The sequence below is a fragment of the Nannobrachium achirus genome, assembly GCF_963921795.1.
Source record: "Nannobrachium achirus genome assembly, chromosome: 7".
NCBI lineage: Eukaryota > Metazoa > Chordata > Actinopteri > Myctophiformes > Myctophidae > Nannobrachium > Nannobrachium achirus.
Window position 1 is genome coordinate 42,077,369 of NC_137816.1, and position 18,501 is coordinate 42,095,869.

The following is an 18,501-nucleotide window of genomic DNA, read 5'->3' on the forward strand; positions in this document are numbered from 1 at the left end:
AAATCACACCCGTGTGAACTGAGCGGTGGTCGTGGAGGCTGTGCAACAGCACTACTGGGTGGGTGCAGCGGGGTTAGTGAGCGGGGTTAGTGTGCTTTACAATGCTGTAGTTTCTTCACACACTCTAATTTATTTGACCCTAAAACATTCAGTTTGTTAATAATAATAATAATACTTGACCACACATGCTGACCCACCCTTCCCCCCTGTGTGTGTGTGTGTGTGTGTGTGTGTGTGTGTGTGTGTGTGTGTGTGTGTGTGTGTGTGTGTGTGTGTGTGTGTGTGTGTGTGTGTGTGTGTGTGTGAGAGAGAGAACAACAGCGCCCCTCCCTTAACATGTGTGGTCAGAAAAGGGTACTGCAGCCTTGAGGCTACATACAGACACGGACGGACGGCCGGCCGGACGGCCGGACACACACACGGCCACGTATAGGAGACGGTGTGACCACCGCTCAAAAACAGGGCGATAAAAACAACAGATGGGGGCTTAGTCTATGTACAAGTCACTAGTAGCAGCCGTCTGAAGACTTTTCATACCGATTTTGAAGGAGGCTAGGGATTTGCACTCCTTTAAGGCCTGCGGGAGGGCGTTCCACATGTTGGTGGCATAGCAGGAGAACGAATTAGAGCCTTTTATAGTGTTAAATTGGGGTTGGACATGATTAGTGTAGCTACACTATAATGGTTTGATTTGTCAAAGTATATGGTGCTGGCCTGATACAAATAGTTCATTTAAGTGATATGATTTATGTGAGATGGAGAGATGTTGTAGTATGAGTGCTCTTGGTGGTCAATCTAGGTACTGCAGTGCAGCAGTTCAGCAAAATTACAAAATATAAACCATTTTCCATGTGCATAATTTATTTCAGTGTGTGTGTGTGTGTGTGTGTGTGTGTGTGTGTGTGTGTGTGTGTGTGTGTGTGTGTGTGTGTGGTAGCCTACTTTAGCCTACTTTACTTTATTATAATTTCACACAAAACGTAAGTAGGCTATGTAAATCAAAATAAAAGACAAGACAAAACTATGGTATCATCATCAAAATGTGGTAACAAAATTACCAAAGACAAGCAAACTTACTGTTTTTTGTTCTTTCATTTTTTTTATTTTTTTTACTGACTATATCTACTGCATAGTAGGCTACTGTGTTCTATTCGTCTGTCATTCAATGTTATATACTTAAATGGTTTCCTGTGGAAATAAGCTAGCTTAGTCTTTTCTAGGATCTCCTTTTAGTAGACCTTGTACCAGTGAACTGTACCGTCATGAAACTGTACCTTTTTCTATGCAAACTTCTAATAAAGTCTTCAATCAATCAATCAATCAAAGCAATTTGTATTGCATTTATTATCCCAAACTAAGCTCCAGACAGGGCCAGGCTATCTTACAAAAAAAAAGAACAGATCTACAAGCTATCGACGCGTCGCTCGCTGACGCGTTGATATCTTGTAGATCTGTTCTTCTTTTTGGCACCACCCCATAGGACCCTGCGCACTTCCGCGTTCTGGACGCCTGGCCAATGAGATTAACGTGTACAAGGCTGTGTCCCGCCCTCACCTTTACAAAGCAGCCAATAGGGCGGCTCCTTTAGGACTGCGCTCACATTAGAGGCAGAGCCACACAGGTAACGCTAGAAAAAACACACACACCGCAGACTAGAGAGAGAGAAAAACCCCTCCAGGGCTTCTTGTCTTGTTATGGAGTTCGTGTGAAAGAAGCACGGCGTTTTTTACACCCTTCTTTACCAGTTGAACCAGTATTTAAAACCAGTATCTCTGGATAGAAACACTGCTCAAGTACTGGAACAGGTAGAGTCTTTTACTGGCCGCAAACCCTCTCTCTCTCTCTCTCTCTCTCTCTCTCTCTCTCTCTCTCTCTACCTCTCCCACTATCTCTCTCTCTCTGAAAACAAATTCTTTGTTTTTTATTTCTCTTTCTCCCGTTTTTTACTTCAATTGAATTTCCACTGAGATCTTTTTTTTCTTTTTTTTACCACTTTGGAAAAAGGTGAACCCTCCCCTCCCCCCTCCTTCTCGTGTGTTTTTATATATATATTTCATTTGTTCTTTTGCTTTTAATTGTAGTTTTGTACCCTTGTTGGTCCCTGATGGCTTCGCACAGTGATACTCTGGTGGTGTTCTTTGGGGGAACAGCTGGTGCAAATGGGGGTAAACTGGGTTCGGATGAGAGGGAAATAATTCTCTTGGTGTGGCAAATTGTGGATCTACATGAGAAAAAGGTACGAACCTTTCTGACCCCGTTCGTTGTAAAGGTTTCTTATGTAGCACAAAGTGTGTTTTATGTGTGTGTGTGTATCATTTCTTAACCCTGTTAGTAGGTGTGGAAGAGTATGTTTGACAGCTGCCATTTAAACCAACAAGGTGTGCGACTACTAGTATGGAACCTCTAACCATTGTACACAATAAAAACTTGATTCTTACATTTAACTTTTAGAGTGTACACACGTGTATAACCAAATGGGTCCATTTGGTTACTGGTACATTTGTACACCCTCACAATTGAGGAATAAATTAACACTGAATTTGTTTCAAATGCTCCAAATTGTATGGTAGGTCATCCTGGCCTATCATCCATACTGATACTGCAGTAGGCTATACCACCTGGTTCAGGTGTGCAATCAAAAATAATTATATTATTGAGGGGGCAACAATAACATGGCATTGAATAAGAAAGCACACCTTTTTGGTTGCATTGTCAGCTTCTCGACATAAACAACACTGCATGACAATTAAGTGCTTTTGCATTACATTGTCAATTGTTGGACTTGACTATGAGAGTTCATAGGCTGACTATGGGTTTGGTCGTAGTACGCAAAAAAAAAAGCCTAAATCTGGCTTTATAAATAAGCACTGTAGTTCTCTTCATAACGCTACACGCTGTGCCTTGAAACGCTGATTCCATCCGCAGGTGGGGAAGCTTCACAGATGCCTTGTCAGGCCAGACACTCTGGACCTGACAGAGCTGTGTAAAGAAGAGACAGGTCTGAAAGTGGAAGACCTTGTCAAGGCAGAGCCCCTGGACAAAGTTCTGCAACAGGTGAGACTTAAAGGAGTAGGGGCCTAGTTCACCCCCCAAAATGAGTTTTTTTTTTCCTATTGATTACTCACACCATGGAGACGTGAGTTCAATAATATCTTTTTGTATTTGTCGTATTCCTAAGACACATTTTTGATTATAGTAAATTTACCCCCATTGATTCCGGATGGGGACCCCAATGCATTGGGTACATTTATTGTAATCAAATTATTTTCTTAGGAATACGACAAAAACTCATTTTGGGGGTGAACTACTCCTTTAACAGGGAAGAAACTGATTTGTCAAGGCCCAAATTGAAATTTGTACACACATTTATGCAATGTCTTCAGAAAAATAAACTCCCTTTTAAATTCAAGAGTGGAACTTTGACCAAAGCATAACATCTCTAATTGCAATAGGCTTACCTTATGTCTAACAGATTTCAGTGACACTTTTTTTGTTGTAGCCAGGAGCGAGACAGGACATGCCAAGCTTGGCTGTGCTTTTAAGCGTTCAATTAATCTTAAGGGTGTGTCAGTGCGATGACCTTTTAACAAAAATGTATCCCAAACTCGGGGGAGGGGGGTATATGGTATATGTTGTGTCGGCAGTTTGTCCTTACAGTTAGATTTGCTGACAGCTTGGAGAGGATTTTAGGAGTGTAGATGGGCAGAGCCTGGGGCTGCTGGCAGGGAGGGGTAAGCGGACTCACAGGTCTAGTCTTGTCTCAGACTGATGCATGCTGCAGACATCTGGAAGACAGAATGTTTACCTGAGAATGCACTGCGCTCTTAAGACACGAGGACAGACACACTGAAAGGGAGAAGGGGGAGATATGGAAATGTGGACATAGGGTATGGTGATCAGACGTCCCAGTTTGGCCAGGATCGTCCCGGTTACAAGCTGGGTGTTCCGAGTCCGGACAATTGCGACAAATATTTGTTCATGTTCTGTTGGTCACTAGGTGTGCTATAGTGATATATACTATATATACGTGCTAAAATAATCCCCCTCTCCATAAACACACTTTAACTACAAATATAAAAATATAAATATAATCTTAAAACATTGTCAAAAAGTAGGGAAAATAACAGATCTATGTGCTGCATTGCGACCTGTTGTGGGCTTGTAGAACGGCTATTTTAGCTATTTAAAAAAAAAATGGATTTAAGTGATTATTGGTCCCGGTTTGGGATCTTGAGAATATGGTCACCTGGGTGGGAATCATGGGGCCTCCTGCTTAAGACACAGCAGCTCATTTGGGAGGGGGGAGAGTGAGACACCTCCTTACAAATGAACCAGGATATTAATGGTGGTTCCTGCTTGTACCTCTAGTGTGTATGTTTCGACAACAGAGCTCATGTCGTCAAACGTGTTTTTCAGCCGTACAGGGCTGGAGTATTTGTTTGCAGTAGGTGAACCCTTTCACACCCATCCAGTATTTCATAGTTTGAAAACCTCTTATTATAATCCTGGGCTAGAGTTCTAGGCTTCAGTTTAGCTTGGTTGTGGCCTTTAATGTCAATACACGCACAAGTCAGACTGGTTGAGGTAATCAATCTGAAGCGGGTTAGTGTTTGAGGCTGGTGATTTCTGGTTTGACAGCAGTAATGACGCTCATTCCCAGTTCCCACTGCGAGGAATCTTTGTGAGAATGCAGAAGCCATTTGTCCCAGGCCTAGCAAGGCCTTCCCATTCCGATGCAGTTTAGCTTGTTTGCTGACTCTTCAAATATTAACCCAAGCAATCAATTCTTACTTTTCATACCTTTGTCTGCCTGTCCACTTTCTCTTCCTGTTGGTTAGGCTAATATTTATTGGTTAAATTGGTGTTTTCTGGCAATTAATCAAAACGGCTATATTCAAAATAGCTTTAGCCTTTGTGCTGCCCTGGATGTGGGAACATTAGGTTGATGGCATGTTTTTGCTCAGAATTGCCATATAGAATTGGTCCAGTGACATTAACTTGTTGAAGGAATTGGTCAGGTTAGCAGAGTGATTCTCATAATTTTCCTGCCAAGGACCCCAACATTTATACAAATATATCGGCGAACTCCCGATTTGAAAGGATTTTGTGCCAGGGACCTCCATAAGAGACACTAGTGAGTTTAGATTTAGTACTGAATTCTACAACTAACTCTTACTGTAAGGTTAGGTGTTAAACAGTGGAGACAGTTACATTTCATAATCTACTACTTTAAATCTGCTGTCCACATTTTATTTTGTAATTATAGGCATACACATTGAAAATAACCAATGCAAGCTCACCACGCATTGCGATGTGACACGTTGTGAGCTCAGCTATTTTGATTTATAAAACAGGACTTGGGAACCCTCTGGAACCCCCTCAAGGACCCCTGGGAGACCCTGGATCCCACTTTGAGAATCAATGAGTTATCAGCAGAGAGACCATATCTGTTCAGTGTCTGTCAGTGTCAGCTCATGAGGCAACAGCACAAAATGACGGGTTTGTTTTCACTGGTGAAAGATTTGGCTGGGGAGATTGAAAGATGTGACTTTCACCGGACAACTTCATGCACATAGTCAGCTATATGATTAGGTCTTTTGTCTATTTATTAATGTATTATATTATTTATTAACCACTTGAATCCTACTGTATCTTCCCTATTGTGGCCATGTCTTAATAGGCAAACATTCAGAGAAATTGGCTAACAGCAATGTGGTGTGACTGTGAACCAGGTGAAAGCAGATGACCAAGAAGGGACCCCAGTCAATGAAGCAGGGGTTGACACTAACGATTGCCCGACTGTCCTTGCCAAGTTAATAAAACGTTTGGGCAAGTTGAGCTTACTTTACCAACTGTAGTTGCGCTCATTCAGACTTTCAAAGTGACTGTTGCCAGTTGGCAGTTATCGATGCAAGTGGGCATGCTTTTTGGGCAAGTAGAACTCCACCATTACTTTCCCGACAGGCAAGTGCCTCTGAGACCTTAGTGTCAACCCTTGATGAAGTGTGAAGTGGTTTAATGATGACATCGCAACAGTGTTGCATGGATTGTAAGCAGGTTAAATAGAGGGTATGCGCGTGACATCATCATCATACTCGGAAGTTATGCAGGAATGCTTACTGAGTGGCAAACAACTACTTTCTGGCCTTGACAGCCCATACATCCAAACAGAAAAGTCCTATCTGATTGCATTAAACGACATTAAACAACGTTAAATTCACTTTGCCATTCTATTTGCCATTCACTTTATGCGATGCGCATATCCTCTATATTGATTATATAGAGACACAAACAGCAGCTCTTAGTCCACTTTGTTTATCTCATTGTATAGCACATTTCATACCTGCACAGCAGCATGGTTGATGAATGGGCAGGTAGAGGCCCACCTGTAACCAGGCTGCTCTTAACAAGCTGGTCTTCAGGCTGAGAGCAGGCAGGGTGAAGAGTTATTTGAGCGGTGCCTCAGCGCTCCAATGCTTGACCGAGTGTGTGTGTGTGTATATATACTCATACGCCTCGGATGAGTAGCAACAGCTGCAATACCGCTGGGTGACCAAGTGGACAACAGAGCTAGAAGCAGTGCTCTTCCGAGCACAGGTCTCCACCTGGTCAGGAAGGTTATTTTGGCCTCCTGGTGGCGTTAGGCAAATGTGAAAATGGTGCCAGGTCTTCTTCAGCCTTATAGTTTAACACTGCTCGAAGTCACCGCTCACTTCTTCACACTGGGTGTGATTATTATAATTCTTTGTGTGAAAAGGCTTATTTTTATTTTATTTTTGTTGGTCAGTCAATTTGAATGCATCAGGAAAAAAATGCAGGAATTGAACTGGGTGCCCCAGCATCACAGACACTCTTCAGACAGCAGTTGGGAGTAGGTGTGCAAGAGAGGAGTGTGTTGTTTGAAATGTATTATCTTTTTTTTCTCACATGCAAAAAATAATCGTATTTTTTCATAATCATATAACCTTTAATTCACCGTAAAATCAGTTTAACATTGCACGAACGAATGCTTGTTGTCTGGGACATCCAAACAAAATCATCTTACCTTACAGGCTTGTAACACACATGGATTATAATATTATGTTACTGCCCTGCCTGTGTTTTGTTCCACTTGGCAGTTGATCGCAGTGCTAAACACTCTCCCCTAACACTTAAGCCTGGGACTTGAGACCCTGATAGGAACATTGATGGCAAATGGTAGTTTATAAGCCCTGGAGAAAGTTGTTGACTAAATGGTCTGTGTTGTGTTTGTACCCACAATGTTATGGACATGCATTTTGTCCCGTTGCAAAATGGAGCAACATGGAACTGCGTTGTCACACCCTGGTGTTCTTATCACCGATGGCTTCAGCTTTCCTCAGCATGCAAATAGTCTACGTACACTATAGAACAAACAGCGATATGCTCATGTTCAAAGGCCACGGTCTGCCTCCTGCCTATGGCAGTCCCTGTCACAGACTGAGACACACTGTTTGACACCAATGACTCCTGAAATTATCTGAACCACGTATGCCCTATTTTATACGTCATCGTACGCAAAGATACTGGAAATGAGTGTCCTACTGGCTCACAACATGTCACATCTCGAGTAGGGATGGGATGATTATTATCGTTTATAATGATAAAAAACACTCACGATAATCGTATCGTGATGATTTAATTTATCGTCACGTGATATCGTCCTCCGTCATGCACTGGGATGAATTCACCTTTTATTTGCCGAGCTGCATATCCGGTACCATTTAAACCCTCTATAATTGGTAAAAGGTACTTATAATATACGTACTTGATACAGTCTTTTTTTTCCCACTCTCGATCAAATGTATTTGCCAAAAAATAGCCAATCTACGATCTCACAACTTGTGAGCTTTTATCTTCCCATCACTAATCTCAAGTCAAGGAAAAAAATAACGCACATCCTCCGTTGTTTGGTGCTGAGATGAAACTTACTAAGAACAAAAATGTAAACGATTGTATCTAACTTGGAAGTATCTGAAAAGTGATCTCTATATAAAGCTGGTGGTTTTCTGGGCCAATGCCATATTAATCAGATCGATCATTATTACATGGGCTCTTACACTTTGACCGATTAGTCATGTTTTGACGGAGCCAAGTAGAGATTGTAAGGAAGACTTTAAGTTGGTAGACATGTCATGTGCCAAAAGCAATATTTGTTTATTCACAACTGTAGTGCAGCTGGTCATCTCTGCTTGAAGCCCTTTGCAAAAAAAGGCACTGGTGTTTGTTGTGACTTGTGAGGAGAAAATCAATGAGGTAAAAGATGGTAAATATTGAGATTGTTTTTCCTGGATTGCCCCAACACACAGCAGTGAAAGTGAAATCCCACATCTACTGTATGTACATCAGATCTGGTTTGAAATGGAATAATTGAAAAGATTGGGTTCTGCCTTAACCACATGAACCCCAGCATCCCTATTTAGCAGATCTATTGTATCTTGTATATCAGCTATTTTCAGTGAAGAGATTTGGTGTAGAGGGGAAAAAGGAGCAGACACTAGAGCCCTGGGTGACCCTGGTAAAGTGTTTAAGTGGTTAATGTGAGGGAGTCTTTACCTCTGATGAGGGAGTGTTCAGGAGCCTGTTTTCTCAACATACCTCTTCCCAGTGATTAGATTTGCGTCCTGTGTGTCGTTTGCTTGATTAAAGTGTGGTTTGGCACAGAGGAGAAGTGGCCAGGGCGTGCCACCACCTCCTCTAAAACAATTTGCCTTTCTCTCTTACTAATCCAGCTGTAGTGGTTGAACAAGGTGTGGCTGCAGTGCACGCATAGCTGTGAACACACCGCTATGAACAAACACTACTTCATTATGTTATCTTTTCACAATAGTCATGAAACTCTGCACACTCTGGCTTTGTCTGAAAACAAAGTGCATCAGCACTTGATGTCAATACTTAACATTGATTGGGGTGGTGCATGTAAGCCACAATTGATGAAAAGTAGAGATGGTAACCAGAGAGACTGGTGAAAGTCAGTCACACACTGGAATAACTGCTGGCTTAATGTATTAGACTTAGATTAGACATACATTCAATTTCCGATGATTACTTTTGATTAAATAAAACAAATCTGTATCCGACTGTCTTAGAGATGAATTCAAATGAACAAATGCTGTTTTGATGACCATTAGCCTCAAATTAGAGGGTGAATTTGAATTCATTATAAATCTGCTTGTTATATTAAACTCTTATGCTTTGCAGTCTGTTCAGTGGAAAATACCCTTTTAAACATTAGTGAGACGCATGGAAGCCTTGGTTTCGAAATGAGTGAGTTGACAGCCTTTATTTTCTATTTTTGGTCAAACACTTTTTTTTGTTAAACCCTTTCTTAAAACTGTATTTTATTCTTCGCAGTATGATGGCGTTACATGTAAAATAGTCCATATACAGTACAAGCTCACAACGTGTCGCATGACAACGCATTGTGAGCTTGTAGATGTACATCAGCTACTGTAAGGTGGGTATGCCCAGAATGGGGAGGCCAAGTTGAAAGTGGTTAAAGATTTGTGGTGTCATGGTGCCACAATTATCTCCGTGTCCTGTCCTCCCATGCATGCACAGAATGCAGTCCTGCCAGGACAGGAATCCAACTTCATTGTTTTTGCATTCCAAGCAGTGTGCATGACCTGTTTTATTTGCGTTGCATGTTTCTGTGGCATTAAGATCCCCATCTGTACAGTAATGTATGTTCGATGGGGCGTGCTGGTCGGGACTCTTGAGATGGGGCGTGCTGGTCGGGACTCTTGAGATTAATGCTAATGTTTGGCTCTTCTCCAGATTGGAACGGAAGCGGGATTGAAATGATAGCAGACTGGCCTATATATGACGAACTAACTACGTTAGCTGGTTGTAATGAGTCTTATCAGAGTAATAACTAGTATCACAATAGACACAACAGAGATGGATGCAACAAACGATGTTGCTCAATAATAATCTATAACGGGGTGGCAGTGGCTCAAGGGTTATTGCGACTGCTTGGGAATCGGAAGGTTCCAGGTTCAATCCCCAGTTCCCCTTCAGCCTGGGTTAGTGTTGACGTGTCCTTGAGCAAAGCATTGATTTAACCCCTTGCATTTCAAACACTGGTGCGTAGATGGATTCCAATACAAATAATAATTGGGTCACTGAAGTAGATCGTTTGGTTTGACCCATTATTTTGCATAGCACTCATCACTTAAGCATTTTGCAGTTTGCACCTTGTTTTATATGTGCCCACAAATATCTTTAAGATCTTTTTGAGCCTTTTTCTTGACTCTCAGGTAGACAGTGGGAGTTGGATTCTAGGGTGTTAAATAATACAGGTGCTATAGCCTTGCTGTTGGGCAGAAAGCTCTTTTCTCCATATTCTAACTTTTTGTGTTGTCTTTTTTTGTAAATTAATGCCCTACTTGATCATACTACTTCACATAAAAGCATCAAAGGTAGCAGATCCACAATTTGTGCTGCTTGTAGATCTGTTTTGCTATTCTTGAATTTGAATCCCCAAAAGGAACAGTTGGGCATATGAGGTTTCCACCCAACAAAACCGATATTGTATATCTGTCACTCGATTGTCAGGTTATCACAATATGATGAAATATATTAGAGCAGGTTATAAAAGCTGTCTTCACACGTCGGGATGAGCCTGTCAATCAATAACCCCTGGGATGAGGTCCTGGTTACCATGGCAATGCTGTTATCTTACTTCTGTGATATTTTACTTGTTTTAACTTAGCCTCTTAACTCCTTTAAACAACGGGTCCCTATTTTGTGCGAGTCAATATAGGTGACATTTTGTTTAGGTGAAAACAACCGTTGGAAGAAACTGTTCCCAACCCATGTGGGCTATAGGTCATGACCTATCTCCTATCTCTTGTACATCAAGCGTGAGGCAGCTTGATGTACAAGCATATCCCCAGGACATGGTGCTAGTATGTTGCAGGGACTTGCCCCCAATCCAACCCTTAATGCTGAGTGCCATCAAGAGGCATCAAGGACCATTTGACTGATTGAACCTCTAACTCAGTCTCTGGCCAGACACTCAAACCACAAGGTCACTGAGCTGGTATGCTAAAGAAAGCTTGTAGCGAGACAACAGACAGCTGAACAACAAATCGAGTTGACTCAAAAGAATATTGTGAATTACGTGCAGTGCAGTAGTAGTTAAAGGAGTTGTTCACCCCCGAAATGACTTTTTTCTATCGATTACTCACGCCATGGAGACTTGAGTTCAGTAATATTTTTTTGTTATTTTTGTTTTTGACAAAAAAAATATTATTTAATTGAACTCAAGTCTCCATGGTGTGAGTAATCAATAGGAAAAACGTCATGTTGAGGGTGAACTACTCCTTTAAGCCTTCTAAACTTCTGTACCATTCACTATAGCGATAGTATACAATAGTTTGCACTGTTTATAGTTAGTTGATGCCAGTGGACAGATTTAGCAGTACATCAGTGGACAGTTGGAATCGGACACCCAAGACCAAATGCTCTTTAGAAGTTGTTTTTTTGTAGACTGGTTGAAATTGGACTAAGGAGGATTAAATGGCTCACAATGTACAATATGTCCACCATGAAGAGGAATCTGGTCATGGGCATCTAGTCAGTGAGGAGTGAAGACGTCCACATTTGTTTGGTCCTCTCCGTCTCTCTGTCCCTCCCTGTCCTTATCAGGCCGTAAGCTTGCTTCTTCAGTCAGCAGCTGGTTGGAGCGTCTATAAACGATCCTGTGTGTTCTCTCCAGTGTCTGTGGGAGAGCATGCCCCAACCTGTACCCCCTAATACTCCCTCTCAGTGTCTGAAGATCTGTCATATATAGCCAGTGGCCACACGAAAATTACCCTCCTCCAATCAATCACTGGGACCCAGGTATAGGATCCCCAGGAGTCAGGACAGATAGCATAGCATCTGCACCCCCTCTTCCACTCTTCCTGAAGGCTTTGGCCTTTGATGTCTGAGGGTAGATAGCTTGGAGTTGAGAAACGGATGGGTGGGGTACCAGCTACAAGTGGTTTAATTTATGGCTTTATCCAAAGTCCATGTCAGGATGCAATGTTGAATCACAGGAAGATTTAAAAGGGGTGATTAAAATATTCAGGGGAAACTGAATTCTTATGGTTCTATATATCAAAAAAGCCAATCTACAACTCACCACACCTCATGGCGCTGTTGTCAGGGATATTGTTTTTGACCATTTTCGCCTACATGTCCAAAATAGGCCCATGTTTGTGGATATGTAGAGGATCATCAAACACTGCTGGATTCTGAGTAGTGTGGAATAGTCTAGTCAAATCATTTTTATGTAGTGAGAAATGTTAATGTTATTCCTCTTGGAGGCTTTTCTGCTTGATCAACATACTTAAATGAAAGCCATTATTCCACCGGAAACTGTGATTGTTTGATTGTTTTTGGCTGCTGCAGAGTGTTAATGTCCTCGCATTAAAGCAGTGGTTCCCGAACGTTTTAGCCTGTGACCCAAAAGAGAAATTAGAAATTCGCCCGGGACCCAAACTAGTGAAAATAGCTGATCTACAAGCTCACAACGTGTTGCTTCGCTCCACGTTGAGCTTGTAGACTCGGCTATTTTCACTGCTTCTTAAACGTATATTTTCTAATTGTCCGATTGGAATTTCTTTTTATTTATTCATGAAATTACTTAGAAAAAGCATTGAATCTTTTTATCTTTTTAAAAAAAAATAAAAACTTTGCTTTTTTTTGGTAATGTTTTTGAGCGGTGGTCACAACGCTCCTATACATGGCCGTGTGTGTGGGTCTGTCTGTCTGTCTCCGTGTCTGTCTGTCTGTCTGTAGCCTGCAGTAACCTTTTCTGACCACACATGTTAAGGGAGGGGCGCTGTTGCACACACACACACACACACACACACACACACACACACACACACACACACACACACACACACACACACACACACACACACACACACACACACACACACACACACACACACACACACACCACCGCTCAGTTCACACGAGTGTGATTTTTTTTAAGATGCTTTGAAATAATTAAAACCAAAATGTAGGTAAGTAACACAAAAGTAAGGAACCCTTAAAAATGTGTCTGCGACCCACAAATGGGTCCCGACCCACTTGTTGGCATTACAGTATCTCATGTCAGGAGGAAGCCCCATAGGCAAATTGAAGGAGCCGAGAGTGACGGTAGAACGCCATCAGCAGGTTTACACAACAGTGTAAATGGGCCCAATTAAACGTGTTAAGTTGTGACTAAACAAAGGCCAGTATGAGGGAGCCCCGAATGGCCGCAGGTCCAGCTGATGCTGGTCATATGGTTGTTGTTTACAGAAAGGGGAGGCGTGCAGTAGGGATGGGACAATATGAAAATATTGATAAAAGAAATCACGATTTATGATAATCAAAAGTAGTAGACGTAGTACGATATCATGATAAATTAACTCGACGATACGATTATTGTGAGTGTTTCTTATCGCGATAAACGATAATATCGCTTGTCGTCCCATCCCTAGCGTGCAGGTTGGTCTCGCCGGGGTCAGGTCTTTTCTTCTTTTCCTGGTCTATGACGGTTTGTCTGGCTGGGTGGAAACAGAGATCCAGGTGATTAGCGTCATGTTCATCCTCGCCCATTTCTCTCCTCCCCTCACAGACAAACACACAGAAACCTGTTGAACGAGCCCCTGACACACTCACTTACACACGCACACCCACACACACACACACTCACACTCCACACCGTTTTACTGTTAGACTGAGACCACCTGGCTGCGCTCTTGTGGATTTAGGCTTATGCTGACACAGGGATTTGGCCATCAACGTTTATAAGGTTAGATAACCTGTGTGAATTCAGAAGGTGATGATGTCATTCATACGGTGTGTGTGCTTACTGATTATTTACTTATCCATTCATTACTTGTCCATATAGGGTCTTCCCAAGCATATCATTAAAGTGTCTTGCAAATGGAGCCATATATCGGCCATTATTTGACATTTGTGACAACATAGGTATCTGCAATTCTTTTGTTTAACACTTTCAACCTGGCATCCTGTCAGGCATTTTGGGTAAATTTACAAGGTGTCCTAGTTTATTAAATGTTCATTGTATAATTTAAGTTATATACACATGCACACGCATGTATATGGTATACACTCATGAATTAAATGTTCTCAAAACAATGTTCTCAAAGCCTTAATCAAATCAGTTTTCAAATTATTTCAAGATTGGCAATTCAGTATTGGACCCAAAAAGTGTGTCTCTAGTTATATTTGGCATTGTTGATCATATTTAACCACCTAAACCCAAGCATTCGTATTCTATTCTGGGGAAATCTTGAGTAGAAAATGGCAATCTACGAGCTTGCAATGCGTTGTGAGTACTGAGTAGTTGTTTGCCATTTCCAGTGACAGTATTTAGTGTAGCATCAAAAAGGATGACATTTAGTATAGAGCCCTGAGGGACTCCAGACAACCAAGAATAGGGTTTTAAGTGGCGTTTTGTTGTTGACGTATGGTTCTGTGTCCTCAGTTCCAGCAGACGGTGCAGTCAGAGGTCAAGGCCCTGGGCAGGAGCTCCTACAAGCTGTGTGTTGACGCTCCTCTGATTGTCCGACAGGCCCTCCACCCTGAAGCCTCCAAAAAGGTACAATTTTAACCCTAAACGTGTTGTCCATGTCATGCAAAACAAAACTGGATGCCCAAAAAGTCCAGTCTGCAAGAATTGAGATTTTTCTATTTCTCTTTTTTTTTTCTTTCTTTTTCAATGCATTTTGGATGAGCTTGGTCCCCAAGGTCATAAAGCATTTTGCACATGGGAGAACAACGTAAACATGAATTAAAAAAAGGTTGAGTTCTTATAATGTGCAGTATATAGGCTTTCACTTTTGACTTGTTTGGCTCCATTATTTGCATATTGCTGAGCGGTAACATGTCATAATCCGCACAGGAATGTTAGCCATCTATGAATCACCCACACAGGAGGTCCTCTGTCCAGGCTTTTCTCTGTAGATCATGTCATGTCTTCATGTACTGTATGTCTTTTGTTCATTGATGATCATGTGATGAAGGCACCTGATAAAACATTAAAGTCAGTCTTAACTGCATCCTAAATGCTGGGGCTGGGCGGTATAGAATAACATTTTTAATGGTATGCTTCTGAAGCGTTAAAGCACTGGTATTACAACAACTACGGTACATGGCACATGATGGTACTCTTAAATGTGTTCCTAGGACATATCTTTGTGCAAAACTGCAATAATAGAAAAATAAATGCAAATCCTTTTCTCAAGTAACTTCCATATGTGAGAAATACAATAAAATCAAGCTGCAGAAAGTGAAAATAAATACAGACTTCCAAGTAGAGCAGGAACAAAAAACAAGAACAAGTTCTACCAGTCATCACGGTATGGTCAAAATCCATGCCATTGGGCAAATTCATTCTTCATACCTTTCTACTGTCCAAACCTAACACGTATCGGTTGTCCTGTGATGTTTTGAACATTGTTTGGTTCACTAATGGCTCTTTTCGACTCGAGAACGAAGTGGTTGGTGTTGTGCCGTGAGACACATTTCATTGGTTCTGGATTTGTTTTCCATACGCTATGGCTGGTTTTTAGATGATGTTGCGGCAGTTTCGAAATAGCCACTCCATTTCTGGCACTCTCTGCGTTTGTGTTCTTCATTACATCCCTAAACAGGGGTGTCACAAGGGGGGGGGGGGGGGGGGGACTGAGTTACTTGGGCCCAAGGTGGAGGGGCCTTAATTATTTTATACTTTAGCTATTGAAAAATAGAAGATATACAAGCTCACAGTGCCACGCTGCGAGCTTGTAGATCTGCTATTTTATAAGCTAACATATGTACAGGTAACTTAAATTTTGCTTCTGGGGGGTCCCTGGAACTAAATATTTTGAGATGGTCCCTAAATCTGATAATGTGTAGCGGGGAGTAGGCAGTATGTTTCTGGTATTCCCTGTCTCACCCCTTAATGTCACAGTATGTGTAGAGTCTTAATTCCTGTTGATCTCTTCTCTTTAGAACCTCGTCCTGCCAGAGTGTTTCTTCTCATTTGTGGACGTGAGGAAAGAGTTTAGCAAATGCTGTCCCAACGCCGCCCCTGTGCAGGACCTCACCCCATCCTCCATGCTGGAATGTATCCTCTTTTGTGTGATCTAGTTTGTCGTTAGTTTCTCGTGTTTGACCTGCATTATAGCTGTGGGGCTTCATGGTCAAACCTAAATAATGAACCCCAGTTTCATGTGTGGATCACATATCCAACCCTTCCTGCCAAAAGTAGTTTCATCTTAATGCTGCAGTGCAATTCACACTTATTTGAATGAATAGCATATTTTTCTATACAGGAAAGTAAAGTATGTTGACACATCTGGTGCCAACCCCGAGTTTGAAAAGGTACTACCGCTGTGCCAACCCTGAGTGTCCCGAGTTTGGGCCGTTTTTGAAAAAAAATAAAAAATAAAATTGGACCTCCAGAAATGTATTAGGCATGATCGCGATCGCGAAATTGCATGTTTAACTCCCATACCAACCCATTCTTCCAAAATGGCAGCCATGTTTGTTTACATCTGAAGAAAACATAATGGCTGATAAATCATGAATGCCTGAACGGATTTCCAAGCGGATTTTTTTGTTTGAAAGCTGTGAACAGTGTGCACAGGCATGGGCGTGCACTTTATACACAATTGCGCAATTACATGGAAGTCTATGGTAACCATGGCAACGTGGGACATTGAAGAGAAAAAATCATAGCAACATAAGTGTTAATACTTAGATCTAGTACATCTGTATGGTAGAGTATGTAATACAATTAGAGATGCACCGATCAGGTTTTTTGGGGCCGATACCGATCACCGATCAGCTGGAATCAATATCTGCCGATACCGATATTACCGATCGATCAAAGCACCGATATTACCACCGATATTACCGATCGATCACAGCGTGAAATCCATAAATTCTTCTATTGTGTCACTGTCGGAGCATTTATATATTTAATGATTCCTCTTACACAACATTGACATTGTATATATTAATTCAATTCAACTTTATATTTTAAGGTCATGATTTGATTCGATTCTCAATATGATATATTATCGTAAATCATTTTAGTCCTAGGAAAATTCCTCCTCAAGAAAAACAAAACAAAAAGGTTTTCTCATAAAGACAGTGGCAATATTGTCTATCCTTCATTATTTTCAAGGTTATTTGGCTATAATGGTTAATAGCAACAATAATAGGCCAAATAGGCCCTTAAGATTTTCTGTACACTATATACATATTTGGGGTCCTTGCTCTTGGCATGAAAATGTTTGAGAACCACTGTTCTTAAACAATATCAGACAACAACATTTCTGTTTGACTGACCTTCCCAGTTTTTTATTTTTATAGACCTGTTTGCTGGAAAAAACAGGATATGGCAACACTTTTTATAGACCTGTTTGCTTGTTTCTGTCGCAGAAACTAAATGGCAACGCGTCATCCTCCTTACATCTAGTGCTAACGGTTAGCACCTGTGGAAATGACTGTTTTAAACTATATAAGGGAACTACAAACGTTATCCTTAGATCGACAACAACTACCTCCAACTGTTGTCCTCCAATGACTTTGGAATTATGTTTTTTGGAATTAAGTTTAACATCAACGTTACAGCCTCTCTCTCTTCTCTCACGTCGCAGAGAGAGAGAGAGAGAGAGAGAGAGAGAGAGAGAGAGAGAGACGAGCGGAGCCTCGTTAACCCAAAGAGAGAGAGAGAGAGAGAGAGAGACACGAGCGGAGCCTCGTTAACCCAAAGAGAGAGAGAGAGAGAGAGACACGAGCGGAGCCTCGTTAACCCAACACAGCTGAAAACGCATTCATCTGATCACTCAAATCGTGGATTTTACTTTGAGAAGTCAACACCTACAAAGGTAGAAGTAGGCTACTATTCCAATGGTGTATCCAATATGTTTAAAACAAACAACTTTCATCTCACTCTGTCCCCCTTTCTTCGGTGCATGTCTGTGTGTGGTGTGGGAGGAGGGGGGGGATTAAGTGGCTCACAGACAGAAGTGAACATGGAGCCGCACGCACGCACGCACACACGCACGCACACACACACACACACACACACACACAAGAGAAGAGAGGAGAACAGAGCTCTCCTTCGTCAGAAGCACGCATGCACAACGCGCACGTGAATCGAACGTCAACGTCCCTTTTGCTTCAATCCCTTGATCGGCTCGCTTTGATCCAATTATGGAAACACCGATCAAAACCGATATGGCCTTGATCGGCCGATCTGATATCGGAACCGATCAATCGGTTCACCTCTAAATACAATATAACTAATAATGTACAGTGTTTGGAGGTGGTCTCCCTACTCTTCCATTGAGACATTTAGATACTGGTTGACAAGTAGTAATGCCTGAAGCTCATAAGCCCAGCTTTCCTCTTAGAGGAGCAGTATAAGGTTGGTCTTCCATGTGAAGACCTGGTTTTGAATTCGGGGTTGGGAGAAAT

The 18,501-nt window shown here is 41.7% G+C and overlaps 1 protein-coding gene across 3 annotated transcripts in view; it reads left to right on the forward strand.

Annotated features, from left to right (window-relative positions):
* The first annotated feature begins 1,637 nt into the window (after nucleotides 1-1,637).
* The window catches only part of esrp2 (epithelial splicing regulatory protein 2), a 43,116-nt gene continuing 26,252 nt past the window's right edge, over nucleotides 1,638-18,501 (forward strand). For 2 of the 3 annotated variants that reach the window (XM_080729539.1, XM_080729541.1), the window contains exons 1-5: nucleotides 1,638-1,805; nucleotides 2,082-2,236; nucleotides 2,926-3,054; nucleotides 14,516-14,629; nucleotides 16,024-16,138. In XM_080729539.1, the coding sequence (XP_080585665.1) occupies nucleotides 2,105-2,236; nucleotides 2,926-3,054; nucleotides 14,516-14,629; nucleotides 16,024-16,138 (490 nt within the window). In that variant the 5' untranslated portion in view covers nucleotides 1,638-1,805; nucleotides 2,082-2,104. Of the gene's footprint in view, nucleotides 1,806-1,845; nucleotides 2,237-2,925; nucleotides 3,055-14,515; nucleotides 14,630-16,023; nucleotides 16,139-18,501 lie in introns of those variants that run through there. The other variant, XM_080729540.1, reaches the window with a different exon arrangement.